Source organism: Punctularia strigosozonata, assembly GCF_000264995.1.
Source record: "Punctularia strigosozonata HHB-11173 SS5 unplaced genomic scaffold PUNSTscaffold_21, whole genome shotgun sequence".
Taxonomy (NCBI): domain Eukaryota; kingdom Fungi; phylum Basidiomycota; class Agaricomycetes; order Corticiales; family Punctulariaceae; genus Punctularia; species Punctularia strigosozonata.
In genome coordinates, this window is record NW_006767453.1 from 58,742 (window position 1) to 85,452 (window position 26,711).

The 26,711-nt window shown below is 55.0% G+C and overlaps 6 protein-coding genes across 6 annotated transcripts; 3 read left to right on the forward strand and 3 right to left on the reverse strand.

The window, feature by feature from the left end:
* Positions 1-1,213: 1,213 nt before the first annotated feature.
* PUNSTDRAFT_139122 (uncharacterized protein) lies at positions 1,214-2,453 on the forward strand (the record flags this gene model as incomplete). The annotated part of the gene is made up of 2 exons (XM_007388813.1): positions 1,214-2,368; positions 2,421-2,453. The coding sequence occupies 2 exons, from the start codon at positions 1,214-1,216 to the stop codon at positions 2,451-2,453; spliced, it is 1,188 nt and encodes a 395-aa protein (XP_007388875.1).
* Positions 2,454-7,898: 5,445 nt separating this feature from the next.
* On the forward strand, positions 7,899-8,428 carry PUNSTDRAFT_139123 (uncharacterized protein; the record flags this gene model as incomplete). The annotated part of the gene is made up of 2 exons (XM_007388814.1): positions 7,899-8,102; positions 8,156-8,428. The coding sequence occupies 2 exons, from the start codon at positions 7,899-7,901 to the stop codon at positions 8,426-8,428; spliced, it is 477 nt and encodes a 158-aa protein (XP_007388876.1).
* Positions 8,429-9,114: 686 nt separating this feature from the next.
* On the reverse strand, positions 9,115-10,041 carry PUNSTDRAFT_55918 (uncharacterized protein). Its single transcript, XM_007388815.1, has 3 exons — positions 10,021-10,041; positions 9,603-9,959; positions 9,115-9,552 (listed from the first exon to the last, which is right to left on the reverse strand). The coding sequence occupies exons 2-3, from the start codon at positions 9,917-9,919 to the stop codon at positions 9,291-9,293; spliced, it is 579 nt and encodes a 192-aa protein (XP_007388877.1). The 5' UTR covers positions 9,920-9,959; positions 10,021-10,041; the 3' UTR covers positions 9,115-9,290.
* Positions 10,042-17,263: 7,222 nt separating this feature from the next.
* Positions 17,264-20,653, reverse strand: PUNSTDRAFT_108949 (MFS general substrate transporter). Its single transcript, XM_007388816.1, has 19 exons — positions 20,277-20,653; positions 20,132-20,221; positions 19,993-20,073; positions 19,848-19,935; positions 19,780-19,798; positions 19,635-19,722; positions 19,535-19,578; positions 19,234-19,457; positions 18,985-19,177; positions 18,830-18,922; positions 18,736-18,755; positions 18,655-18,664; positions 18,522-18,590; positions 18,434-18,467; positions 18,305-18,371; positions 17,805-18,241; positions 17,549-17,748; positions 17,400-17,486; positions 17,264-17,338 (listed from the first exon to the last, which is right to left on the reverse strand). Exons 1-16 carry the CDS (start codon positions 20,547-20,549, stop codon positions 18,033-18,035), a joined length of 1,602 nt encoding a protein of 533 aa, XP_007388878.1. The 5' UTR covers positions 20,550-20,653; the 3' UTR covers positions 17,264-17,338; positions 17,400-17,486; positions 17,549-17,748; positions 17,805-18,032.
* A 712-nt stretch (positions 20,654-21,365) lies between these two features.
* On the forward strand, positions 21,366-22,714 carry PUNSTDRAFT_55920 (Pantoate-beta-alanine ligase). Its single transcript, XM_007388817.1, has 3 exons — positions 21,366-21,656; positions 21,735-22,099; positions 22,162-22,714. Exons 1-3 carry the CDS (start codon positions 21,503-21,505, stop codon positions 22,672-22,674), a joined length of 1,032 nt encoding a protein of 343 aa, XP_007388879.1. The 5' UTR covers positions 21,366-21,502; the 3' UTR covers positions 22,675-22,714.
* Positions 22,715-22,781: 67 nt separating this feature from the next.
* Positions 22,782-25,573, reverse strand: PUNSTDRAFT_139128 (uncharacterized protein; the record flags this gene model as incomplete). Its single annotated transcript, XM_007388818.1, has 4 exons — positions 22,782-23,845; positions 24,185-24,502; positions 24,565-24,607; positions 24,677-25,573. The coding sequence occupies 4 exons, from the start codon at positions 25,571-25,573 to the stop codon at positions 22,782-22,784; spliced, it is 2,322 nt and encodes a 773-aa protein (XP_007388880.1).
* Between the last annotated feature and the right edge of the window lie 1,138 nt (positions 25,574-26,711).

The window sequence follows — 26,711 nt, forward strand, 5'->3', positions numbered from 1 at the left end:
AAGTACTTATTTCCTACAGCTCTCGCATATTCTTTGGTTGTACCCTCTTTTGTCATATCACCTGGGGCATCCATTTGCATGAGAGCGAACTCGAACTGCGGGCTACGAGTTGCGGGATCATCGATCAGGTGTATCTGGCAGTGTGACACGTCACACGCGCACGTAAGCGCCGGGTCTTCGCAATGCAAATACTTACTACGAAATACAGTAAGTACGATTCTACGAAGCAGTCCGTAGTAGTCTCCGGGCGGATACAGAGTATGTTGATTTCTGAGATATGAGCATTCGCATCTCGCTGGTCGTCAAGTCGACTTCAGCGCGGCCGGTAAGCCGAACACCCGCTTTGTCCGCAGAACATGTCATCTAACACCGTGCTATCAGCTCAGTTGCACCCACGTACTGCAAGCCCATTGGCCAACCCTGGCCACAAGACTCAAGACTGTCAAACCATGGTAGACATCGTATACTCTGGACAGACGGTTACTCCCACCTCGGCTGGCTCATCAGGATCGTTCTAGTTGTAAGTCGACCGAAAGAGCATTGGTGTGATCTTTGCGTCGGTTTCAATGGCCATTGTAGCTGACCACTACAACTCTGAGCAGAACAGACGACGGGACTGTCGTCTATCAAAGGGGTATACGGACACGTCCATCAAATGGTGCATCAAACGGTGCGGGACCGAGAATAGATTACTATGTGAGCTATTCAGCAATTGGGAAAGGAATGTAACGCAGAGGTCGTTCCCATAGGTTATGTGCGTTGAATATTGGTACCAAGCGCGTTCAAATCCGGAGCCCTGATCTTTCACCCCCAACCCTACCCCACAATGTGGCGGTCCCCCCCTCCTCATGCTCGGACCGTCGCGCCACAGGCCAGGTTCATCGCCAGGGTCCGTTCATGGCAATTTTCTCGGCCATGGACTGCGTGTCGGTTGTCGCCATGGCGCTACCATGCTTATCCTGATGCCCCTCGGATCGGGGGTGTGCACGAAGTGGGGAAAGGTCCGCCTGAATTTGGCTCTCTCTCTATCTAGAATGGTTCATTCACATTTCCCAACCCAACATATACCCTGAGAGAAGCTCATCACAACACGATTGCAGGGCACACCCCACGTGGCAAGCTATGTAGCTCCTCTGGCCTCTTGGATGGACCGCGCCATAAAAACACAGGATCCGAGTCTGTACCTCTCGGTCTCTACGATTGTCCACCCACGATGCACCCGTTTGGATCTTCCCGGCCGTGTCAAGCACCAGCTGCAAGCGACAGGCGCGACTCGCAAGCTGTCTGGCTCCGTCAGGGATCCTCCGTCTTAGGCCACCGACCCTACCTTTGTGCAACGCCGCCTTACAACATCGACGTTCAAGAGTCGGACCAGTCCGTCGGCGGCCAAGATATCATCTCCCTCTCCGCTTCCCTCTGCGCTCTCGCGACTCCATCCCGCGACCTCGCGGTTCCCAGGACGTACGACCACTACGTGCCTGCCCAAGCTGAACCCTCCTACCCTCTCACAACGCCGCCTTATAGCCTAGCGGCTCATATGGTGTATCCGCCCGCCCTCGATTTTAGCGTCCCTAATCAGCCATACTGTCCCGCGACGCCAGTCCACGTCTCGGCGGTTCCTTCACGATATACTCCCGAAGAATTTACTCCAGCTAACCCCTCCTACCCTCCTGCGACGCCGCCCGGCCGGGATCCCGCCCTCCCCAACCAGCCATACCTTCCCAGGCTGTCATCCTACAACGAGACAATTCCTTCGCGATATGCTCCCCAAGCATCTTCCTCGGCCACCCCGTTTTACCCTCCAGTGATGCTGCATCAAAGCACTCCGACTCATATGCCGTACCCGCCTGCTCCCGACCCTGCCCTCCCGACCCCGCCATACTGTCCCGCGGTCTCATCCCGGAACACGGCGGCTCTCCCGCGACCTGCTCTTCAAGCGTCTATCCCAGCTGCCCCGTCCTACCCTTCCGCATTGCCGCCTCACACCACCGCAACTCATATATCGCACCTGCCCGCCTCCGACCTCGCCTTCCCTAACCCATACTGTCTCTCGGTGCCATCCCACAACGCGAAGGCTCCTGAGCGGTGCGGTCTCCAAGCGTCTTCTGCAGCTGCCCCGTCTTACCATCCCGCAACGCCGTCTCATAGCATCGCTGCTCTTACATTGTACCAGCGTGCACTTGTGCCTGCCCTCTCTACTCCATCGCAATCTCTTGCGATGCCATCCCACAACGCTGCATTTCCGTCGTCGTATGCGCCTCAAGTGCCTACCCGAGTCGCACCGTACTGCAGCTTCACGACATTGCCGCACGACACGCCGCGCGAGGTCACTCCGGTGTCGAAATTACTTCCTGAACAACCTTCGTACGTTCGCGTTATGTATATGCGAGCTGGAGGCGAGACTGATGGTGGCCCTACAGTCCGCCGAGCCAATTGTTACGTCCCTCGACTGAGACAGTTCTTGCCCCCCTTTCGAAAGCCGCACGCAGATCAGGGTGAGTCCTCGGGAGAATCAACGATGCACGATCTCAGTGTGTAACAGAACCCGGATCGTTCCCGATCCTACGCTACTCCCCGACGCTCGACTTTCGTGCCCATTCGATGGATGCGGGCATACCTACAAGATGAAAAAAGAGTATCTCCGTCATCACAGAGAGAGGCATTCAGGGCAGCCTCTTTTACGCTGCTCGTGCGGAAAGACCTTTGCTCGTAGGTACCAGCGGGACAACCACTGTGAGCATCGCTTCAACTGCCTACGTCCACTTGTTGATCGTTCTCCTGCTAGTGAAAATCTCGCGGCACCAAATCACAAACGGAACATTCTGATAATTTCGCTCTTGTCACATCTTTTGTCCAATATTATTGCCATACAACGAACGCCGTTACGGTATTTTGCTTAGCATTCTTATATGTATCGCGCGCTTATCCCGGTGATACTGTTGCAACTTATCTATATGCACCACTGATGTAATACTATCCCGAGCATTTATTCATCATATTTATGTCGGTGATCAAACCCGTGCGCTTCGTACACGTGGATAAGGGGCATGTTCGTCTCCATTGTATACAGCACGATCTGAGTCCGTTGCCGATGTATCGTGGGTTCTGGAAGGAGCCGTAGTTGACACAACCGGCCTTCATGAAGTTTGGTCTAACACTAGGAAGTAGACGGTCCACCACGCGACAGGCCCCCCCCTGCCGCGTGGTGGACCATAGAGATTGCCGTGTTCACAATACATCGCTGTCTCTCTATCAGGACACCAATGTGATACCCGATCGAGGCAGTATGTACTTACCACTATGGTCTTATGACCCATGTAGGTGTCAACATCACCTGTGGGGCGAGGGCGAGCTATTTGCATATGTTACGATATATATCTAATCTGTGCTAGAGTTCTTGCTGCTGCGCAAGACCCAGAGCGGTCACCACGCCAAGCGCAGCTGCGGAAGCTGTTCATCTACCCCGATTAGGAGCTCCAGGAGCGTTCGGTGGCGCTGTCGCTTGATCGCCGGATGCATAGTGCCGGTGATCATGACGTTTACAGTGTACACCGTCTGGCGCTACTTGCTCTGGCGTTCTGGCGTTTGGCGTCGACATGACCAACGACTCTATACATGAAGGGCTACTTGGGCGCTATGGATGATAGTATATAACAAGGGCATCGCTATCCACTCGTTGCTCTTTGTCGTCGCTCGTCGAATCATCGAATCGCACGAAGATATCCGCTACATGGGCAGAGTTGACCGTCCTGTTTCGGGCCTATTCCGCCCTCGCCCTCGTCCTTATCGCAACATATCATGCCTGCTTCCCGTATGGCTCAACCCGGCAACCCTCACATCACAATCCAGCCCAAGACGCCATCGTTACGGGCACCTCATGCAGGTTAGATGGCCATACTACAACGCAGAACCTTCCTGGTTGACTACTGTACTCTACAGCTGCTCAACACTGGCAAGCAGTGGATCGCTGACACTGCTATCCATTGGACATCCTGCGGGATGCTCAATCTACATGGAAAGTCCTACGCATCGATCAAAATCCTGCGCTCAATAATCACGTCATTTTGTTCCTGCAGTTTGGCCTGACAAGTTCGTTCGCGATTCGTATCGCCGAGCCGCTCAGCCAGTTCCCCAGATACGACAACGGCTGACTAGCATTTTCAAGTTCAAGCTATCCTTTACGCAGAATTTCCCATCACCGCTCGCGTCATTCACCCTTGTTTCTGATGAAGGAGACTTGGAGCCGTTGCTCACCAGCCGCGAAACGCCGGAATCAGGATCCTCCGCTTGTGGAAGGCGGAAGGCAGTGTACTCTTGCTGCTCGATATGCGGACACCGCCTGCAAGAAGGACTCCTGACTGCCCTCTCCATATACTCGTGCGCTACCGGGGGTATGAAGTCGTTCTTTCGTGATCCGCTTGCAAAGATTTTCCAGAACGAGCCCACCGTATAATTTTTTCCTGTGCTGGTTGAAGCCCGTAAATAGGATCCAATACTTTCTCGTCCAATACCAAGTAGAGTACCATACTAATCCGAGCCCTTGACCATCCATATATCCCTGCTCATGACTTCGGTCGTGCACATCAACGGATCTACACCGGCTCTAATCACACGGAACACGGGGTTATTGTCGGGGCTTACTTTGGCGGAGGCTCAACAGTTGTAGGGTGCCATGAATATAAAGCATATCAACAGTATCTCACCTTTTGCACAAAGACATAGGCGCCAGGACACGTGGATCAGAAAATCACGTACACGCATCCGCACCTTGATTGCTCCACTCAGCAACGTGTATCTCACCGCGCGGCGCTTTATCGGGAACCACTTGACATTGAATTCTGATACCATCCCGATAGCGCCGCTTTCAGGTCCGCATTATATCAATCAGCCGTGCCGTGGAGGAAATTCAAGGTATAATGTGTTCATGATTCCAACGGACAACAAGTCTCCGCTGCACCGCTTCGTACCCTTGAACCGGGATGGTAGAAGTAAATTTTGTCAAATTTTACCAAGCAACACCGGGTCGCATGTCCGGCATCATGATATTATAGACAAGTCATCTGTCTGTTGAATGGAAGGCGAGAGCCACCCTGGCCGGATCTCATGCGATGCAGCTGCCTCCGAATTGTTTTCCACACAGGAATCTATTTAACAAAGCCAGCATCTCCCTACCACGAGTAGCCCGAATGATCCAGCCGTTCGAGTCTGCACAGAGAGCCTCGCCGAGGCTCATGGGTCATGTTAATAGCTATGAGCAGTTTGCGGGGTCAGGGACGAATTCAGTACTGCAGAGAGCATAGTTCAGCAAATGGACAAACTCGGGAAGTCCAAACCGCAAAGAAATGATCGAGAGATACACGTACCTATGGATTCATCTGCGTTGACCCAGAGTTTGCGTGCGAAGTAGATGTCTGTGCTCTCGCCAACTCCGGGCACGAGCGAACTACGATGCACGCGAATTTGTGAGAAATTATGATGCGAAGAGTCGCAGTTGTGCCCGCTCACAGTGGTTGCGTAGATGCTCAGTGCGTTGAACAGTCGTGCCGCATCTGTGCGGGCACGAGATCCTGATGCCATCGTGTACCTCCTTCTCGTGCCTCCTTAGGTCGTGCGCTCGAGTGAAGCGCTTCCCAGAACATTGCGGTTCATTGCATACGTGCATCCTTGTTGGTGAGACATCTGATGAGGTAGATGTTATATCTATCAAGACGGCAAGGGAATGACAGACTCACGGTGCAACGGTGCAGACACTAATCCCAGGGGTGCGGCGACTGAAGCAGCACCACTGCCTATTGGCCATCTTCTAACGCGCTGCGTTGAGTGTCATCCAAGTGATCAATATACATGGCCCACTGGTAAGTTGGGGCCATAGTAGACGGCACCGATCCCTGAGCGGTGAGACGACCCGAGTTTCTATACATCAGCATGGTCAGTCATTATGATCGATGCAAGAGGACATGTGGAAGACAGTACTGAGGATATGTCGTTGACATGCCGGACGTTACGTGAGGAGGCAGAATGTTTCCGGCGGGACGCGCGGTGTTGCTGGCAGAATGTGCCATATTGGGGCCTCGGAGAAAGACAACGTATCCAGTGGGGTTTGGGGTTGTCAAGAGCAAGAACGGCTGCCCGGTGCCACCAGTTTTGCAATCAGAGCAGCTACACAGGGACGAGTGGGTTTTCGATGACATGTCGGGACGGTGCTGCTGAAGCTGAAGAGGTGGGCTGTCGAGTTATATAGGTCCGAGGTGTCTTGAGCATCGGAGGAAGTTTGTGAGCTGGCGTATGGCGGCGCCAAGCAGACCATCGTACCATCGTACCTCATTTCGATATTCGCGACCCGAGTATGCGCCAGGTATCTCATATTGCGGACACCAATGCGTGTTGCCACTGGGAAGGCCTTGCTGGTGTATGTGGCGCAAGGGAAGTCAAACCAGAACGCCAGTGCCAGCGCCAGTTGCTCACGCGTCGCTGCCTGAACCCTATTTCGAATATTGAACACATACAGATAACACGAGGTCAAGTGACGGACGCACCAACGGTTTCCATTTTGCGGGATTACTCGCTACAGGGTGCCAGCTCCGCGATACTGTAACACGGCCTAGCATTGGATGTCTTTGAAGGGAGAAGCTGAACGACGAAGTTGAAGCTGCAGCTCGACAAGTTGTGTTAACGTCTCGCGGTACGAGGCGAGTGTTGTTCTGTGTCAAACACTGCTGTGGTTGGAGCAGACAGCGATGGGCCAGCGCTCAAAACCAAGGCCCGAGGATGACGGCTACCTCTCACGCTTGTTGACGGCGCCGCTGATCTGCTACTCACCGCGTTTCTTTTCTCCTTTTCTCCAAGCTTCGTACATCTGAAGGAGGCTGAATCATATCGAGTGAAATGTTCGCGAGCGGCACAATGAAGTACTCTACTCTGTACCTTGTCATAGTCGGCGAGACTCCAACTATCTGAAAAATGTCGTGCTACATCGAGTTCGCAGGCTCCCGCACCCTGTAGTAATAGTAGACACGCCTGTACATAAGAGCTTAACTATAAGCAGTGCATCATCACAGCAAGTAAGCTCGCTCAACGTACCCGGATCGGCCTCTCCGCCGATGAACGAGTCGCAGTGAGTAGTGATAATATCGATGCTGTCTTGTCTTAAATCGTCCTTGTGAAGCCTTGTTCGAAGATACTCCTTGGTTTTCAGAATGAACGCAGGACGCACGGAGCGTGTGTTATTACGTAAACATAGAGAGTCCCCCTGACCGGGAACCCGAAAGCACTTAGTCGGAATCGGAGGTCCGTAGGCTGCACAGTTGGAAGAAAATATAATCGCAAGAAAGAAACCACTGGTCATGTAGTACTACAGCTGACAGCATGAGCTGTACGTCGCATCTTCTCGTTACTACTTGCACCGTGCGGGATATTTCTAATATACGATCCCCTGTATTTGGCAGGCACTGGCGCGCTCGTTTCCATGCAAAATGGGTGATCATTAGCTCGGGAAAAGAGCTCGGGCATTTATGGAAGAAGATTCGACAGACCAATGGTTTGCCGCAGTCATTGCGAGAATTGTTTATGTTCGTTGATATCCCGGCTGCTCGACTGGAGTCTGGGATCTCGAATCGGTCAAAAGCTGCCTTCAAACGCGCCCATCACTTACCGATGCTGGCAAAGGGCTGTGGCTCGTGACGGAAAACACTGATGCATCTCGTATAACCTCATCCGGCATAATTGGGGCCGATCTTTCTCTCACCAATGGCGGTATGTGTCTGATCTGTGTCGACCCTTGCCCGAGTCCGTGACCCTACGCGTTACAATTTTTGGCTCTACCTCCGACGAGCCTCTCGTGTGTGCTGGCAACCTTACCGTAACCACCCGATCAGCGACGACACGGCTAGGAGACCCTAATGCTGCCCAAACTTGAAACAGCCGCGGCGGCGCTTACCGCTGCCGAAGTCTACGAAGCTTTTACAGCTTGGCTCCGGAGCGGTACCTGCGGATCTATGAGTCACTACGTGCAAGGCAACGTACTCCGAAGCAAGCAACGAGATGCCTCCATGCGATCAGAGAGCGATAGCAGGCTGCGTGGACTGTCGGCCCATAAACTTCGGGTATGAATCGTTGCTCACTCCCTTATTTAATGCTTTGACGCTCAATGAACCAGAACAAAAACTCGTATTTCAGCAACTTCAGAAACTTGGGCTCTGCCCCCTCTGCCCCCGAGGATGGCGCCGCACTCAACGATACGATGACCTGGAAAGCTCGCGACGAGCAGGACATTGCCAACATGTCACACTATCTCGGTGCACAAAGGTCCGACATGCCCCCGCCATCCCCCTCGCCTGTCATGGACACAGACGGAGCACCGAAGTTTGATACAGACTTCAATTCCTCTGCATTCACTACGGCGCGTTTCGTTCAACAACGTGTGGCTTAAGGTTTTAAATTCGAAAGTCTAGCTTGCAAGCTGCACCATCAGACGGGGCACCGATGCTGTCGAATGCAGAGCATGTCATACCCCCGTCCGACTTGACAGGCGTACAAATTACAGCAGCGTGAGTTTATCACGCAAGTGGTCAGAGTTCTACGGTCTCATGCTGTGTTCATCACCAGAACGTCGACCCCACGCTCTCTTGAACCCATCTCGCTACCTGACGGTCGCTTTCGGTGCCCTCTCCCCATGTGCCGCCGTAAGTACAAGCATAACCGAGATGATTCTCGTCATTATACGTAAGCGCACGACGATCTGCGTTCTCTGCGGTGTGCGTGCGGAAGGACCTTCCAGAGCACCTCCAAGTATCAATTGGTCAACCATTGTGAGTATTGCCCTGACGACTTTCGTCGGAGCACTGCTAACCCATTTCTTGCCGGCAGCGAACTTGTCGCGGGAACATCTCGCTGTCGACGCCGCGTTGTAGACCTCTGCCTTTCCAACTCGAGGGTTGACCGTTGGTCGACATATTTCAGGAATGTAGCACGCACCGTGCTGATGACTGCACATCTTAATTCGCATTTCTGGTATTTTTATTCGAACCCGTGAGAGGGCGCCCCAGGGATGCACACATAGTATTGCTGGTCTATAGAGTAGCACATTACATGGCATCGCACTAGCGCACCCCCGAGCTTGAAGTCAGTCTGTTTGATATTATAGCGCAAGCACTGCACCCGAGGATAACGTCTCCGGCACAGGGGCGACATACTCGTCAGTCCTCCGCATTGGCTGCGCGACAGGGTTTTCGATGTGATGACATTCGCGTTCTGGATAGTGACGCAACAAGAGTGTATCTGCAATCGAGCGATTATATTGAGGCTGAGGGCGCACCATGTTTCCGGAGCTGGTATACCCTCTGGAATGTCTTCGAGCAATGGCCACAACAATGGCGCTTCTTATCGTGGACCTGTTGGTAGTGGCGCTTAGCATCCGCGTACCTGCTGAATGCCCTTGCACAGCCAAGGAACTTGCAGCTATGACGCCTGGTGATCGGAGAAGGAGGGTCGCTCGGTGGTCGTATAGCATCGGGGCGCGAGATAACGGACGTATCCGCGATCAGGTTGGGACCACTGAGCGGGCGTGAGAGATTGCGGAGAATGACAGAGATCACACAGCACACCTTTCTTGAGCGCCCGCGGCCTGATAGTCATAAGCAGCATGTGGTGGCGCGGACGCGGTGGGGACCTCTGCGAGGCACATGGTCTGCACGCCGTTCTGCGTGAAGGAATGAATCAAACCCTCCGTATCCCGATAAGGCAGTGGGGCAGCCTGTATATGGGTCGGGGTAGCCAGCTGGGGAACCCGATGGGCGACGTTTGCCGTCAAGCGGACAGAGTCGAGGGAAGCAGACGGGGCTTGGGACGAGAACTGAACCCAAGGACTGGGACTGGCAAAAGGATCGTCCCAGAGATATTGCCGGTAGGGAGGTGCAGTCATGATGATTTTGTGTTAAGGTCAGAGACGAAGTAGTTGTGATCTGAACAAACCGGCGTCAGCTTGCATCGACGGCTATATAGCTCTTCATCTTGTTGACGTACCATGTGCGTCCGTAGGTCCATATCCGTCTGCTTCCGACCGATATTGTTCAGTTCGCCTGTTTGTGAAATCCGTGAGCACGAGATCCATGTCACAAAATTCAAGAAGTCCGGGTACGAAGCTCCGCACCCACCGTGACGCCAAAGCTATTCCATCAAGCCGTACTTGTTTGCCCGATATGCACCGCCCATCGCAAGCAACCTCGATTCAATGCTATCTTGAGCTTCTCCTGCGCAAGATGATTGATACAACCTAAGATGAGCCTGAGCTTGCCACGCCCGACGGTCCGTATGGGTGTTATCGTCGCGGATGCCGTCGGATTGGCGTTGTACATAGCTTGGGCCCCGGATCATCTAGTGCCTGTGCAGGTTACAGGTAGCGCGTTCTCAGTAAAGAAGCCTGAGCATCAAGTCATCCGCGGAAGAGGGGCAGCAAGGCCGAGGAAGGTCAGCGCCGTGACGCCAACTCCGACATTTTGTCCGCGCCATTTCTTCCCACGACAACGCCTCCCTGCTTAATTGAATGCTTTGGCGTTGGCGTGTGCTGACGATGTACGCGTGTAAAATCTGTGTTGCGAGTTGTTAGCGTCTGCACCATGGCCCACATCTATAAAGGACATAAGACTGGTCGACATTGCTCGCCCAGTCAACGCTGCTATCTCAATTTCTCGGTCACCATTTGGATCTGGTGGTCTCTTGTCTTTGCGTCTTTGCAAGAGCGCCACGACACACCTACGTCTGAACCACTTCACCCTGTCACAGCGTAAACGCTCCACCTCGATGGGTAAAGCACATGCTCCAATGGCCGGAAGCACAACATCGTGTCGTCCACGCCCTTACCCTAATCATGCCCGGAACGTTTCTCCGATATCTTGCAACAGCTCGTCACAATATGAAGAATGTACTCAGGTAAGGAGGCCTTTCCATATGTGTCGCACTCGGCTGACCTGCTGCTTAGTTACCCCACCCAGACTACAATTCTCGAGCACAAAATACGATGTGGTCGCGTTTCAAGAGCTCTTATTCCCGCGCGCAGGATGGTATCACTCGGGCTATCCACCGCTGGGCCATTTCTCAAATCTGTACCATCCTGAGCGGACTAGCTGTGTTCCTGATATTCAGAGTTAGCAAGTCCTCGCTCCAGGACATGGTCCACGAACTCAGGGACATGATCTGCCACACCACTACTCGAAAATTCGTGGCCTCCGCTGTGTGTATGTCCGGTCATTTACCATGATCACACCTTGGAAGCGATATTGCACGCCCTCTTGCATCCACTCCTCCCCATCGCATGACCTTTGCTAACTATACCCAACAGTTACATCGGTTGCATCTGACAGTGGCTAACGCCGATGCATGATTTCCAAATTTGCCGCCCAGTAGAGTGTCAGGAATATGTCGTCCCGAGACACAGGGCAGGAAGGACCGGTGGACAAAACGTTGATGTGATATGTGTGATGGTCCGCATAACGAGCGCTAGTATACGACTGTCACATACATATCAGGGCTGAGGCGAAATACTTCAAGCCGTGCTGAAACCCATCTTATGCATCCACTTTAATCCTGTTGCGGGATTTTCGGGGTGCACGCAAACCTCATGCCGCCGGTGAGACAGTGAGCTGTTGGAGAAGGCATATCCATGGGCGCTTAACCGCCGCGTGAGTAGCATCGTACACAGGCGAGCTCCGAGGGCTATCGAATTCACGGATCCATCTTGATTCTCCCGATGGCATCGCATCAAGGTATGCGAAACCTCAACGAATTGCTCGCGAACAAACAAATAAATGTAGTACAGAATATGGCAATCAAGATACTGCGCTAGAAGTCAACTGCAACACTCGACGCGAGGCCAGGTCATGTCGTCGACGGCATCCAGGTTCAGAACACTAAATCGTCATGTCATCAGGTGTTTGACTAAGTCGATGCGTTTTGTATGAGCGTGGCGGTGTGCGTAGCCCTAACGGTTCCAGCTGCAGACCGGCACCCACGTCACCTGCGGCGACGTTATGGTGGGAGGCGATCAACAGAGGAAGAGCCTCCGAAGAGGCTTGCGATCAGCCAGCGAAGGACAGCGTGGGCCGGATCCTTCGCCAATGAATAAATCTGATGGAATGTCCTGAGTCGATCCGGGAGTTGTCCAAGTCCTGAGGTGTCGGAAAAGTGTGAGTCGAAATGATACCTAGTAGGTTTATGGAGTTGGTGGGGCGGCGCTGTGGTGTCTGGTCCGGTGCTTGACGGTGCTGATTGTTCATGGCGGCGAGGGTTGATGGAACGGCGCTATAGAGGATGACACCTGCGCATATACAGGACATGAACGGTCTGGATAGACATGCGCATGGCATCAGATCAAGTAGCACTGGAGACTTCATGGGTTCACGTACAGTGGGTTTGGAGATGCTCCTTGCGCTGTACCCTGTGACCGCAGCCATACGGGCAATCAAGCCGCACACCATCGTGAACCTGTTCCTTGTGCCTTTTGAGATCGTACGCTCTGGAGAAGCCATGAGTACCACAGCACGGCGCTTCATAGCATATGTGCCTCATGGCTCCCTGTGGAAGGGCGGCTGCGAAGAGCGTAATTAGTGTCCAGGCAGAAATCGTTTGCGGAGAAACATACCATCCGCCGACGAGGATGGAAGAGACGGAAACGCTACAGGGGCCGCGCTGCTGCGGGACACGATTGGGGACATTCTGATGCACAAGGCTCAGAACGCATCCAAGCGATCGAGATGCTAGCTCACTGCTGGGCATGTATTCCATGAGGCAGAACCTGAGCTGAATGCGAGGGAATACAAACCCTCCTATCACTAAACGTCGATAAGCCTTCGGTGACCGGATGTTAGGGAGAGTAAGAATGCGTACAATTGATACTGCTGATGCGACGTTGCTACGGCGTGGTTGCGCACGGCGCGCATCGTCTGCATCGACGTTGAGAGGCTGCCAGATGGATGAGTAGCATTGGTAGCAGGGATCGCGGCAGAAAAGACAACGTGCCCGACCGGATTATCCGTTATCCCAGACAAATACATTGGCGTGGAGGTGCCTCCTCGCACACATCGATGACAGCCGCAAAGACTAGAATGCGTCTGGGTGACCATGGTGGGTGAGACAATGCTGCCCGAGCTGTCTTCAGTACGTGATATATGTGCGCTTCCCCATCTTGGTCCCTCGTGGCGTTCGAGCTCATTTTAAGGATGTTGAACTTGGCGGCGCCATGGCGCGGACACGCCATGATCCTATGAGGATGTCCGGACGAGCAACACCACAGCGAAGCGTGAACCCGTGCGCATGGTCGCGCCAGCACATCGATAAGAATGCGCCTCCCCCACACCTCAGTCCGTACTGCGCATTACTCGATACTGCGAACGCCAACATTCCGATTTCCTCAGGATATCCGTATATTTCCGTCGATAGCACTGTGCAAGTCCCGTGGGCCACACAGACATCTAGTATTTGAGTCGTGGATGTCAGTGTATATGCGATATAAGCGGTGGACACACTAGAAAGTTATGGGGGCCGGAGGGGCCTAGTTTGGGCGAAGGTGCCAGCACCGGTTGGTGCCGCGAGGGCGCGAGCCGAGTCACGGTATTAGTAGAGGTTTTGATAGGTAACTGAAGGCGTATGTGGCGAGGTAAACGCATAGAATACGACGGGAAAGGTGGTGCTCGTCCCAATCCCGCCCAGCAGCGGACTGAGCGGACAAGTCAGTGGAAGAGATTGAACCATCCCGCGAGCAGCGGAAGCGACAGCGAATCTCGGGTCGCACAATCGGCGCTTGATCGCGGGAGCGCTTGCTCGGCGCGAATAATCCAAACTGAGACTCAGTCGAAATCGCATGTGTCCCCGCAGCAGCCACGTCTGCTCAAATCTACTAGAATCAAAACGTTACTCAGAGCTTCTGGAACGGACAGATACATGAGAAGTTTGATACCACATGTCCACACTATGAATACCGTGCAGCGCGTTCATCCTTGCGCTCTCAGCGCTTCAGCTGTGGATCCATCCCACGATAATCATCTTCGTCCGGACCCAAGGCGCCTGTCGATATGCAATCAAGAAATTTAGGGCAATCTAGAGCTTCCAAGGGAAGATCCACCAGTGCCGCCAATTCCATACTTACAATGGGGCAATGGGAAGCAGATGGGAAAGCCAGTCCTGCCTGTACACGCCCAAGCTGAACGTGATTACGTAACGTCATCAAGGTCCCACATTCCGCGCGAAGTCCCTTGGTCATTGCAACCATGCCCATACGAGGCCATCGTCCCGCAACGAAGCCGAAGTTGATCCCGTGACAGATAGCCCCCATGAAGGATGGTCACTACTTCGATATCTCCGTCTTCAACGCAAGGCCTCATCGATTCGACAAAAAGTGCCATTTCGGGCGGATGCGCTTTGATTATTGGCTTGGAAGGACAGGATGAGGCCCCACGAACTTTACGTGTTATGACGGTGCGGCGGTTGTGGTTCATTCATGTAGTTCCGCCGGGGATGACGGGCGTCCAGTAAGCGAGCCTGGATTATCTTCGTCGATTTTGTCGTTCGCCGGACTGAAAAAGGAAAACCACAGTCACACAAGGCGCAACAATGCCATGCGAAAGAACAGCCCTAGGTTCCGCTGCTCATCTAGGCAGTGTTGGCGTCTCCTGCCATTGGCCTATCCATGATACACGTAATTTCTACTCCCTAGCTGCTAGTCCATCTATGGTCCGTGTTCGTGAACGTCCTTGCAGTCACAACGTGACACACACGCGAACTCCAACAGGTTCCCTGCCCGCAGTCAAGAACATCAGAAATTATGAGCTCCTCGACCCATTCCAGGATGCCAGGAGGGTGTTATGCGTATTGAAATCGCTCATCGTAGGAGTCACGCGTGTCACGACCGGTTGACTTGAACATTCCCTCAAATATCTTGAGGGGACGCGCCGGATCGCTACTACACGCGCCCTCACTCCACCCCAACTGATGATGGATCGTGCTACATGCTCCTCGCCTTCTGGGTCGTCGTCAGGAACTGACGAAGCGAACAATATCGCGTTCGAACTACTCGAACTCTTCTCTAAACGCAAACCCTCCGTCGCCAGCCCGGCTGGTCAGGTCGCCATGCCAATTCGCATTCCAGCCGCACCTGCAGCCGGCATCGGCGTTGGCGAGGAGCGTGGTCTCTAACACAACTCGCTAGAGGCCTCCCCCGGCGCAGTACGTACCTGCGCTGTCATCTCCACGCGTACAGGGCTTGACCATGTCTTCCCAGTTCGTCGGCCGTGTTTCCAAGTGCGCAGTCGTCGTTGAAAGCTGATCCAATGGCGTCGTAGCACGCCGAAACGCTCCTCGAGCGTGTCCTTGTCGGGGACATGAGTATAGCGCAGGCAAAAGCCCGTCATTGGGCTGAAGGTGTCGATTCTGGTCCCGATTATGCTGCTTCGTCCCCTTACAGACGTTTAGCATAGGTACCTAGGTGATGTTTATTTGCGTAGGTGTTGTGCTAGGCTGTGCTGACATGATCGCTGCTCCGTTATAATCTGATTCTGACCTTGGCCTTGGCTATGCCCCATCCAAACCCAATTTATGAGGCGGTGAAGTTCCTATATCGGATCACCGGTACGCTGTCCGGAACGCGTTTCGTCAATATTCAACAAGATCAGCGGAAGGACGAATGTAGCTACTGTCTATTGGTATCTGCGTGCGACGATGCGAGCTACTGTCATCGTACAATCGGCATCTAATTTTTCTTCGTACTGAGCGTTTGCACATAGCTCGCGCTTCGCAGGATTACGCATCGTCATTAGGCGACATTCATCAAACCTCCTGCATCGTGCTGGTCGGCCTAACCGAGTACCTGCGAATGCGGCAAATTTGGATGATAACTGGGCGCTACTGAGTAAGGCTTGGGCCGACATTCCTCAAGTGGTAGAATGAAAGGCTATGGAAGGTCTCTCTTCTCAACCCCAAGACTCTCAAGCTATATACGTCCTCCGCCGGTACGTGCACGCATGCGTGAGTGCTGTACATGCAGACGTGACCGACACAGTATTTACAGTCACGTCCGCAAGTATGGAACTTTATGACAATACAGAATGACTGCGCGAAGAAATCTGACTTCTGCTTTCGTCGCCGGAAACAGTGCACCCAATCGCGGCTCCCTGAATTCAATGTGAGGCACGATGCGTATGCAGGTAACGCCTCCAACTTTCTCACTTGCATTGTGACTGACACTAGGACGCGAGGATGATGACCATGCTCGTCGTGGAGCTCGCTCAATCGACATCGTGACACAGCTATATTTACACGCGTTCCGATGACAGGTGAATTCTCACCTTCTCGCAGGCGGGCCGTTGAATTGGGCCGGCGGATTTCGTCGACTCCAGGCTGCGCTTTCGTCCGTTCAGGTTTCCAAAACAAGCAGAGTGCATGGACGTTGTGCGCAGAGGCCGAGACAGCTACTCGCTTTTACGTGTGAGATGCACTGGCAGTACCGGGGAATGGCATGACCACGAATCTGCGGCTGCTTCGGCCACGGACCGAAAAGTAAGGATGAAACGTTGCCGACACCATCTGGCGGGATCACAGACTCTTTACGAAGACGAACTTGAAGAAGATTCTGAATGCCCCGCTGATTATACCGGTGCATGCAATTTGAACCCTAAAAGCGATTCCTAAATAGTAAGTTCTTCTCACCCAAGCGTATCATTGCGGTGTTGACGTCGACCACGCAGGCACCGGAATCACCGTTCCTTCCTCCTTTCTTCCTCCCCGCTCGGGGACGTGCCACGCACCTCGACCGCCTCCGCCTCCCCTCTGCCCACGGCTGCGATGAACTCGCGCCTCAGCCCAGAACCGGGCCGTCGTAATGGGATTCGACTACACGAACACCGCCCGCCCGCCCGTCCGCCCGCCAAGTCACATGCGCGGGCTGGGCCGCACAGCAGCTCACCGGTGTAATTAAGCATGGCCACCCTCCCTCGCCCCCCTTCCGGACCGTCGCCGAAGCCGTTGTCTGTGGGATCTTGGGGAAGGTCATCATATCCTTCGGTCCCTGCTGGGTCCACCGCCCTTCTCCCTCCTCTGACTCCCGGCTCACGATGGACCAGCCTCACCGTACCTCGTCTTCCGGCGCTGAAGATACGACAGAGGAGCCGCAGACCCACGCGTTGCTCGCAATGCTCCAGCACATACTGCAGTTCTCCAACGCCGCCGCCGCCCTCCCCTACCTCCAAGTTGCCGTGCCGTCCCCTCTCGCCGCGATCCCGGGCGCGTTCACTCACCCTCGCCACGACGGCTTGCTCGATTTCGTGCAGCAAGCACAGGGTCAGTTGCAGACGGTGTATGTCCTGGGCTGCTGGGTGCTCGTCGATCCGCAGTCGACTCTGACAATATCCCGCCAGCTCCTCGGCTGCACAATCTCCCCCGCAGACCCCGCCGTCGTCGGATTCGGCGACATCTGAGATTTCAGGTACTGCGGACACGTTAGCGTGAGTCCAACGCGAAGCCAACAGAACCAGAGCAGCTCGCTCACCCTTTGTCTCCTCGCCAGAGACCCCACCATATACCCCGATGCTGTCCTACTCGCCAACGGCCACTTCGGCTGCCCGGCCCCTGCATGCACTTGCAAGTACAAGCACAAGCGCGACTACAGCCGCCATTATAAGGAGGTGCATACGGAGCTGCCCGATCTGCGCTGCTCCTGTGGGAGAACCTTCAAGCGCACCCGGCCATATCAGCTCAAGAACCACTGTAGGTAACAGTTACTGCAACCCAGTCGCGCCAGCCAACCTTATTCCCTACCATAGTGCAAGCTTCGCCAGGTCATCAGGCCAAGAACGGGATGTTGTGTCCATGAAGATCTGCATGGTCGGCGGTGGTTGCTGCCGAATTACCCGGAAACTTCGACCTTCGCACCCAGCTTGTTTTGTTACTCGACTTATATACCCTTGTTGTGATCACGGGTTTCATACAGTCAAACAATCTATGGATACATGATATGTCGTTTGCTCGGTGCTGGAGGACCGGCGGCTCCCTCATAACGTGTAGCGGTATCCGCTCCATTCGTCACCCTTCTCCCTCTGCGCGTCGTCGACGCTCTCGAACCGGCCGTTCGCCGCCAGACGCGAGTTGAGCGTCGCCGGGTCGTCGTTGACGCCCTTGATGATCTCGTCCCGATCGCCGCGGTCGCGCGCCGCGTTCTCGCGCCGAAGCACGATGTAGTATATGACGGACGTGATCAATCCTGGCGACATGTCGATGACGGTCAGCCGAGGTGAAACATAGCGCGAGTGTCTGAAACGCGCACCGATTCCGATGTACATCAAGACGATGCCGTGCCCGAGCGTGTACCACGGTTTATCCTGCCCTCGATACTGCACGTCCTCGGCATCAGAACCGGCTTGCCCACAAAACCGACAGCCTGCGGAGAACTTACCACGTTGGAGGAGACGGCCCCGTTGATGTTGCCGCTGCGGTCAGAGAGTCAGCTAACCATCCACTACGCCAGCCGTGGGTCCACCCACAATCCTATCACCATGGCCAGAGAAACACCGCGTTTATATGACCCTTCGACGTTATTGGATACCCATGCACTGTTAGCACAGAAAGGCATCAATCGGAATCCCCGAGGAACGTCATCTATCACCAATCACTCACATCGTGTTCGCTATATCAATGGCAATCCTCCGGCGTCAAATCATTCCGTTCGGTTGATCGGAACGGCGAAATCAAACTCACGTATGTTGGGATAAATCCCGCTGTTTCAGATCGCAGATCGCAGCTCCGGTCAGCGGACATCAACAGCGCCGATTGCGGATCAGGGATCACTTACGCAGCGGCGAGATACACAGCGATATACGACAACGTCGCGTTCCGCGACACGATGAGGATGATGTAGCCGACAGCACCGACGCACAGGAAAACCCTACGAAATGGCGGTCACCATCGGCTGCGAGGAAGCTGAAAATGGAGGAGGAAAGACGCAACATGTTTTGTATACCGCGACGGCCTTTCCGATCGGCGTACAACCCGGCCGCGATGGTGACGATGCAGGCGAAGACATAGACGGGAACAGTCAACAGGTTCGCCGGCGTAGCCTTGAATCCGAGCTGGCTGATGATGCTCGGCAGGAACAGGGAAAACGCATACAACGGCCCGTCACTGCCCGCATAGACCAGCACTATTGGGTTTTACATCGATGAGCACCATAGAGACCGCGTGGAACGTGGTACCCACTCGCGATCCAAGTCTTGACGTCCAACAGGCTCTTGAGGATATACTTCCACTTGAGGTCCTCGCCCGCGGCGCTGAACTGGTTGTCGGACTGGAGCCGCTTCACGATGAACGCGCGCTCGGGCTCGGTCAGGAACTTGGCGGTGTCGGGGAAGTCTTGGATGATGAAGGGCGAGAGCGCGCCGGCGATGACGGTGATGAGGCCTTCGAGGATGAAAATCCATGCCCTGATACACGAAGTGTTGAATCAGATGATGCGATTGGGTTAATGTGAGAGTGATGAGGGGGAGGGGGCGGCACGTACCAGCCGGGTTTGCCAGCGACACCATCCATGTTGGCGATGGCGGCCTGCGAACGTGTGCGATCAGCCCGCGTTTTCTCGACGAGGTCGGCGAAGGGCTTACAGCCAATAGGCCGCCAAAAGCGCCGCTGACAGTCGCGGCCGCGAAGAAGATGGCTGCTCGAATGCCAAATTCCGAGCGCTTGTACCAGCTGAGGACGTATCATGTCATTAATTGACGCATATATTCAGGACGCATATATGCATACCAAGAGAGGTAGAAGTTGACTGTGAACATGGTTCAGTACAACGCAGGTTACCAACAGGGCGGACTCACCTCCAGGGAACAACCCAGCCTCGAATAAACCGAGCATCCATCGCATGCCCAACAACCCTCCGTAGTTGTGTACCAGTCCCTGTACGGTCTATAGATCCCGTATTTCAGCGTGACTTCATTCACGATGAGGACTGAAGAAGCGCACCATCATGATGCCCCACAGGAACATGAGAAGCGAGAGCCAGATCGAGGGCCTAAGACGCTTCAGGAAAACGTTCGAAGGCACCTGAACGCATATATACGCTTAATTCGTTAATCTCGAGGAAAGAAGGGGGTCGACTAACCTCGAATATCGCGTAAGAAATGAAGAAGATCATGAGTGCAATGTTATATTGCGAATCATTAATGTGTAAGTCCTTCTCCAAACCATAAAGCTAACCGGCATCCATTATCAGCGCATATATGCGTGTCATTCAACGTATAACGCACCTTCGCGTTGCCTATGCTCGTGCGGTCGAGGAAGCTCAGCAGATACAAGAACGACAGCCACGGTATGAGCGCCAGATCGAGCTTGCGCAGCAGCTTGCGCTCGTCGACCCCGGACGTATCGATCTCGCCCGCGCCGCGGGCGTCCACCGCGTTTTTCTCCCTATCGGCGGCGACGCCGACGTCCTCGATCTGCCGCGCGCGCCCTTTCTCATCGGAAGCGTCCGTCGATGACGCCGACGTCCGTGAATGTTCCTGTACATGTGCCTTCTCCATCCTTATTGAGTTCCTTCCGCAAAGAGATCCGCCAAGAGATGGATCAGATGGAATGGGTGGGGAAACGGACGCGCGAGACGGGTGCGAGAAGTGCCTGGAAGAGCTGCCCAAAGACGGATCGGGCTTCCCCTCCCAAGTCTATATAGTCTCAGCGCGCCTTCTCATTTACCTGCGGGGGTTCGGCGGTCGGCGCGGTGTGGGGAAGGCGGGGCAAGCGAAACGGTGATCTGGACCTTATCGGCGCCTCCGCACCCAATCATGGCGCCGGCCTTCCCACTAAACAGCGTCACCTGAGCGCTTCGACTCGCGGCAGAAGCGCCACGCCGAGCGGTTGATATTTTGTGCCAGCGTCCTCTTCACTAGAGGAAAGGACGGGGTCCCGCCGATCCACCTTCGCTTGCACCGCCGTAGCCCAACAAATCATGTACATATCAGTGAAGTTTGCGTAGAATCTACGGTGTATGTTTGCCGTTTACCGTGCACGTTCGTCGGTTTTGTTTTTAAGTCGGAGAACTAAATCAGGGATTGAACTTGCGAACACAGCCACCATTAGCGATGCTGACTAATTACGGGCTGGGAGATACCTGAGACAAGCTCAGGTAATCAAGTTACGACATATCCAGGGCGATACGCAGGGCACAGCGCTTTTCTACATAGAGTGGAGGGTTCGATGGTCCAGAACGCCCGAGGGGAACGCCTGCACAAAACAAAGGCTCCTCGTCGACGTTATGTCGGAAAAGACGTATCGATTGCACGTGACAGCGCCCACTCGCCATCCTGACCACCGCGCCTGCCGGAATGCCCACTCCATCGCAATGATTTTGCCCGTCCGACTCGTACGATAGTACAATACCTCTCTCAGTCTCGTCTGCGGACGCAAGCGCTTTATGCTTCGGCTCTCTCGCTGCTCGGCCAGCACACACAAAATCGGAGCTCGCTGGATCGCTCGCGCGATGTCGTCCGCTCAAGACTTGCCGCCGTCGGGCATCCCGATCTTCACGACGCTCGCCGCCTACCGCGAATGGCGACACAGGGCATTTCGCGAGGGCAAATCGGTAGGATTCGTCGCGACGATGGGCGCGCTGCACGAGGGCCATCTCTCTCTCGGTATGGACATACCAAATTCTCTCACTGCGCAACTCTGAAAATTGCCGGTTCTCCTTTCTTTATTATTATTTTGATCAGTAAAGCGCAGCCTACAATCGAACGACCTCACGGTCCTCTCCATATTCGTGAACCCAGCCCAGTTCGCGCCCCACGAAGACCTCGCGACCTACCCCCGCACGCTCCCGCACGACCTTGAGCTCCTCAATGCGCTCTCTCTACCACATCCCACCACTGAAGATCCAGCACGGGTTCGCAAGCCCTCCGCCGTCTTTGCGCCAACGGTGCTGGAGATGTACCCCTCCGGCATCACGCAGGACGTGGCTGAGCAGAAGGGGACGTTTGTCGAGGTGAAGGGGTACGGGCACCAGATGGAGGGCCGCAGCCGACCGACGTTCTTCCGAGGCGTCGCCACAGTCGTAACAAAACTTTTTAACGCCATCCAGGTAACGTGAATTCCGCGTCTTGTTCGTGGTGCGCCGAAAGGCTAATAGAAAGTCCTCCGCAGCCGGACCACACCTACTTCGGGCAAAAAGACATCCAGCAGGCGCTCCTCCTTAAGCGCATGGTGAAGGACCTCCTCATGGCGTACCCTTCGCCTGATCGGTTACACATCGTGCCCACGATGCGCGATCCGACCGACGGACTCGCGCTCTCCTCCCGCAACGCGTACCTCTCGCCCTCCGATCGCCGCGTCGCACCGACCCTCTACGCCGCTCTCAACGCCGCCAAATCCGCCTGGGAGTCCGGCGCGAGCAAAGACGAGAGCATCCGGACCGCGGTGGACGTCGTCGAGAAGGCGCGGCAGGAGGCGAAGTCTGGCTACGGAGAGGTGGATGTCCAGCTCGATTACGTTGAGATGAACGATTCGGACACGTTCGAGGTGCTGGAGGGCGGGCTAAAGAGCACGGACGTGAACCCGGCCCATCCGGTGATTCTCAGTGGGGCGATGTGGGTGGGCAGGACGAGGTTGATAGATAACGTCCTCCTAGGAGACGTGGGCAAGGTCATAGAGCTATAGACCCCTAGATCTTCGTTCTCACAAGCGCATAAATTAACCCACAAAGTTGGAAATGTGCGCTCTGCGAGTTTGGATATTGCCTCATGTGTCCAGCTATTAGCTTGTCCTTAGGGAAGACGTTTGACGTTATTCTCTGCGGCTTGGCGCATCAGGCCCCTCCGTGTACGGGCCGCCTTGTCCCAGATGCTCTCCGCGCCCCAGGCCTCCGCTTCCCACTCCTTCCGCAGCTCGTCACACGCCGTGTCCACAACCACGAGATGAACCCTCTCGTCCAACGCCATCGCGAACTCGCAAAGGCGCTCAAACATTTTCCTGGAGTGAAGCTTCATACCGCTATTCAACGCGATCCACGCCTTTCGGTGCAGAACAAGCACGATCATCCGTAATGAAGGTACGCCCGCGCGCCGGACCCAGCGCACGACGGCACGCACGCGCTGCTCAACATTGGCATCGCGGGCCGAGCCGTCGAGCGTAGGGACGACGGGGAGCGCGAGGTAACCGAGCGCGGGGAAGCACCGGAGGAACACGGGCATGTCGGTGGCCACGACGGGCGTGAACCAGAGCACGGGAAGGCGAAGGCGCTCAACGTGGCGCGCGAGCGGGGATCTGTGAGTTCCGTCACCGAACGATATCGGCCGGTCCTGTAGCGTGACGGAGAGCAGCGGGCTGGGCCGGCCGGCGTGTGGGGGCGGCACGATGTGGTTCCAGAGCATGGGACTCCGGAAGAGGTACTCGCAGGTGTAGATGCTGGAGAGGTGTGGGAAGAGGGTGAAGAGGGTGGTGTGCACGTAGGAGGAGGAATAGGCGTCCGGGATGCAGACGTGGCGGGCGTTGGACAGAAAGGCGGGTACGCGCTCGGGTGACCAGCTGAACGAGCTGGAAGAGCGGGCATGAGGCCAGGTGAGGACGGATAGAGCACGGGGGAAGGCATATCGCCGGGCTTCGTGGCAGACAAGGGAGACGGCGAGGGCGTCCTGTTTGGATATGCACGCTAGGAGGTCGAGGATATGCCAGACGAGCTCGATGGGCAATCGCCTGAGGTGCCTGGCCGTCTTCAACTCGCCGCGATTGAGGCGCTGTTCGTTGGGTACACGATCATGTTTGCGGGATGTCCGAGGTGTAGACTGAGAGGAGGCCAGCGGTTTCGGACGAGTCTTCGCAAGCGACGACGCTGTAGGTCGGGTGAACCCTGCGACGACTCGCGAGAGGACATCTTCAAGCATATCCACTACGCTTTCGAAACCTCGCGATGGGATGGGAAAGGGCGGAAGTCATAGCGGTAAGACATCAAGGTGCTATCTCGTTCATTGTCACGGGCGCCTAAGCACGCATGCAAACATATACACCCCAGCCAGGCGCAATCACACCATGATACAACCCTCGCTATAGCGAGCTGTTCCAGGGCGAGATATTAGTACAAAACGCGTTTGTGATTTACACTGTGCGACGTCAATGGAGCAAGCTTGAAATATGAAAGTCAGCAAGTCAGCCTCGGGGCACGTTTGGCAACCTTCCGGGACAATGATTCTCGGGACCGCCTCGTCCCATACGCTCTCCGCGCCCCAGGCCTCCGCCTCCCAATCTTTGCACAACTGGTCAAATCCAGCGTCCACGACGACCAGTCTGTCAGCGTGACGAAGAGCGTAGGGCACTGGTCCTGCGCGCACGTAGCGCAAGAAGGCACGCTGTTCTCGATTGGAGGAGATAAAGACGACGTGGGTGATAGCGGTCAACGAAGTAGGCATGGATGCGCTACTTGTATCGACATTGCCCTGTGACTGGAGGAAAGGGCCGAAGTTATGGAATGATCGTCGTCCGGAAGCGGGTCCTAATACAGATACATTGAATTTCCTGTCGTCGTTCGTGATGCAAGCCATACGACATACGCACCGTGCGTTGGATTCGATAATTTTTCGACTGATGAACGGATACACTATGATCATGATATGCAGATCTGCCGCACACGCAGGGCCTGCTCCCACAAAGAATCGCCACTTCTCACTTCTGCCTCCCAGCTGTCGTGTATGTCATTGGCAGTCCTATTCCAATCCGAGTCGTATTTGACGGGAACGAGATAGAATCGGGGATCAGTCCGAATAGCGTGCTGATACACCTCGACAAGCACAGGCCGTGGATAGTGAGTGCACCAGTCCCATAAAGGTGTGCCTCGATAGTACGGTAGGATGATGACCACCATTTGCAGCGAGGGCAGGGTGGCCTTCGATATCCAGTACTGAATGGAGTTCACGCGGGCTGGGACGACTGCGCGAACAAGGATATCATCGGAGTGCGCTTCGACCATGAACGAGACATGCGTGACATTGGCGAAGAAGCTAAGAAAGCGGGGGACTCTGGACCCGACGTTGAAAGGTATTCCGGGAAGGCGGAGATGCGTCACCGCATTCGCGACCGGATACGTGCGATACCTGGATGAAGGGCTATATATGCTCTGCACATAGGGGAGTTGTCGCAGGCTGATGTCCAGATTAGGGAGAGCGTGACCCTTCCAGCGCACCAAAGAGTCGAGGGCGTATTCGGAGACACAGAGATTGCTGATGTTGCGGCACCAATTGAGGACGAGTTTGAATAAGGAAGTATCGGTTTGAGCGTCGCATAGGCATATGTTGTGCACCAGTGCAAAAAGCGATTTTTTCTCGTCGCTGCGAGCAACGTTGGGGAACACCGCGACATCGAACAACGCTGCGGGCCAGCGGGCTATCTTCCTCGGAGGCCATCTTCTGAAGGTCGAGAAAACGAAGGGAATAGCGAGCTTTCGTGCTGCTTTGCAGACTAGGGAGATGGTGAGCGCTTCTTCTCTCGAGGATCCAACAGCGATCGAGAAGATCAACCAGACGATCTTATGGAAAGCAAGAGTGAGCAGCTCATTTGCCGAGTTCATTTGGCTAAGCGAAGGCTGTGCACTGGCTGGGACCCCGGGAACCGGCTATTTCAATGCATATACTGCAGTTATCAGTGTACATACAGCATAAAGTCAATGCCATTCTTGAATGACAGCACGAAACACAGTAGGGCAGCATTTCAAGCATTCAGTTGAAATTCCGAAGCAGGATGGGTGCAGACTATCCTGACTGTTAACCTTGGGTGCAGGAAGATGAGCCTAAGGCATACATGCGCACCACCTAAGACATCGCTCATCATTCGTCATCTATAGACAGTTCAAGGAGACAGATTGGCATCTGTGATCCTCAGTGTATTGCACGTTAAGTGCACTGTCAGGGGGTATAGACCATGTTGGGATGATAGTACAAATGGGTGCTAGACGGAGGCAATCTCGGGTTTTCAGGGACTCCACCGTCCACCCTCGGGCACGTCTGCTTGAAAACACACAAAGCAAAGTTGGGTATAGGGCATCGATGGGGTGCCACAGGATGAGTTGGACGGAATTGTCTCCGGTATTTATGCTGACCGGAACGCGTCGCGTCGACACGTCTACGACGCGTTCACGCGCGCCACATACGTGACACTGTTTGATAGCACGTGATCGCATGCCGAAGTCAACGCGCTCAACTCAACGAAGCGCGACCCAATCGGGTCACCGGGCCCATTCAGCAAAGTGCGCGCTGGGTCGCTCAACGTCGAAGACCCTGGCATTCAACTCGACGCTGACCGCGCGCACGGCCTCGACACTGCACGCCGCACGTGTCCGCGCTCAACGCCGCGCACCCGACCCTCAATGCCTCAACGGCACGCGCCCCGGCGCTCAATGCGTCAACCCCGGCCTCCTTGACGATGCACGCCCCACTCTCCGTGCCGTGCGCCGCTGCGCTCGACGCCGCATCCGCCTGCTCGCCCTCAGCAGGCCTCAGTGCTCAAACCCCTGCCTCCCGGCCTCCTCGACGCCCCGGTTTCCATGCTGCGCACCGCGGCTCTCAACGCCGCACCCGCCCGCTCGCCCTCAACGCCGCATGCCCCGCTGCTCAAAGCCCCGCCTCCCGCCCTCCTCGACGATGCATGCCCCGCCCTATGTCGTGCCCCCACGGCGTTGAGAACGCCGCAGGCCCCTGCCCTCAGCACCG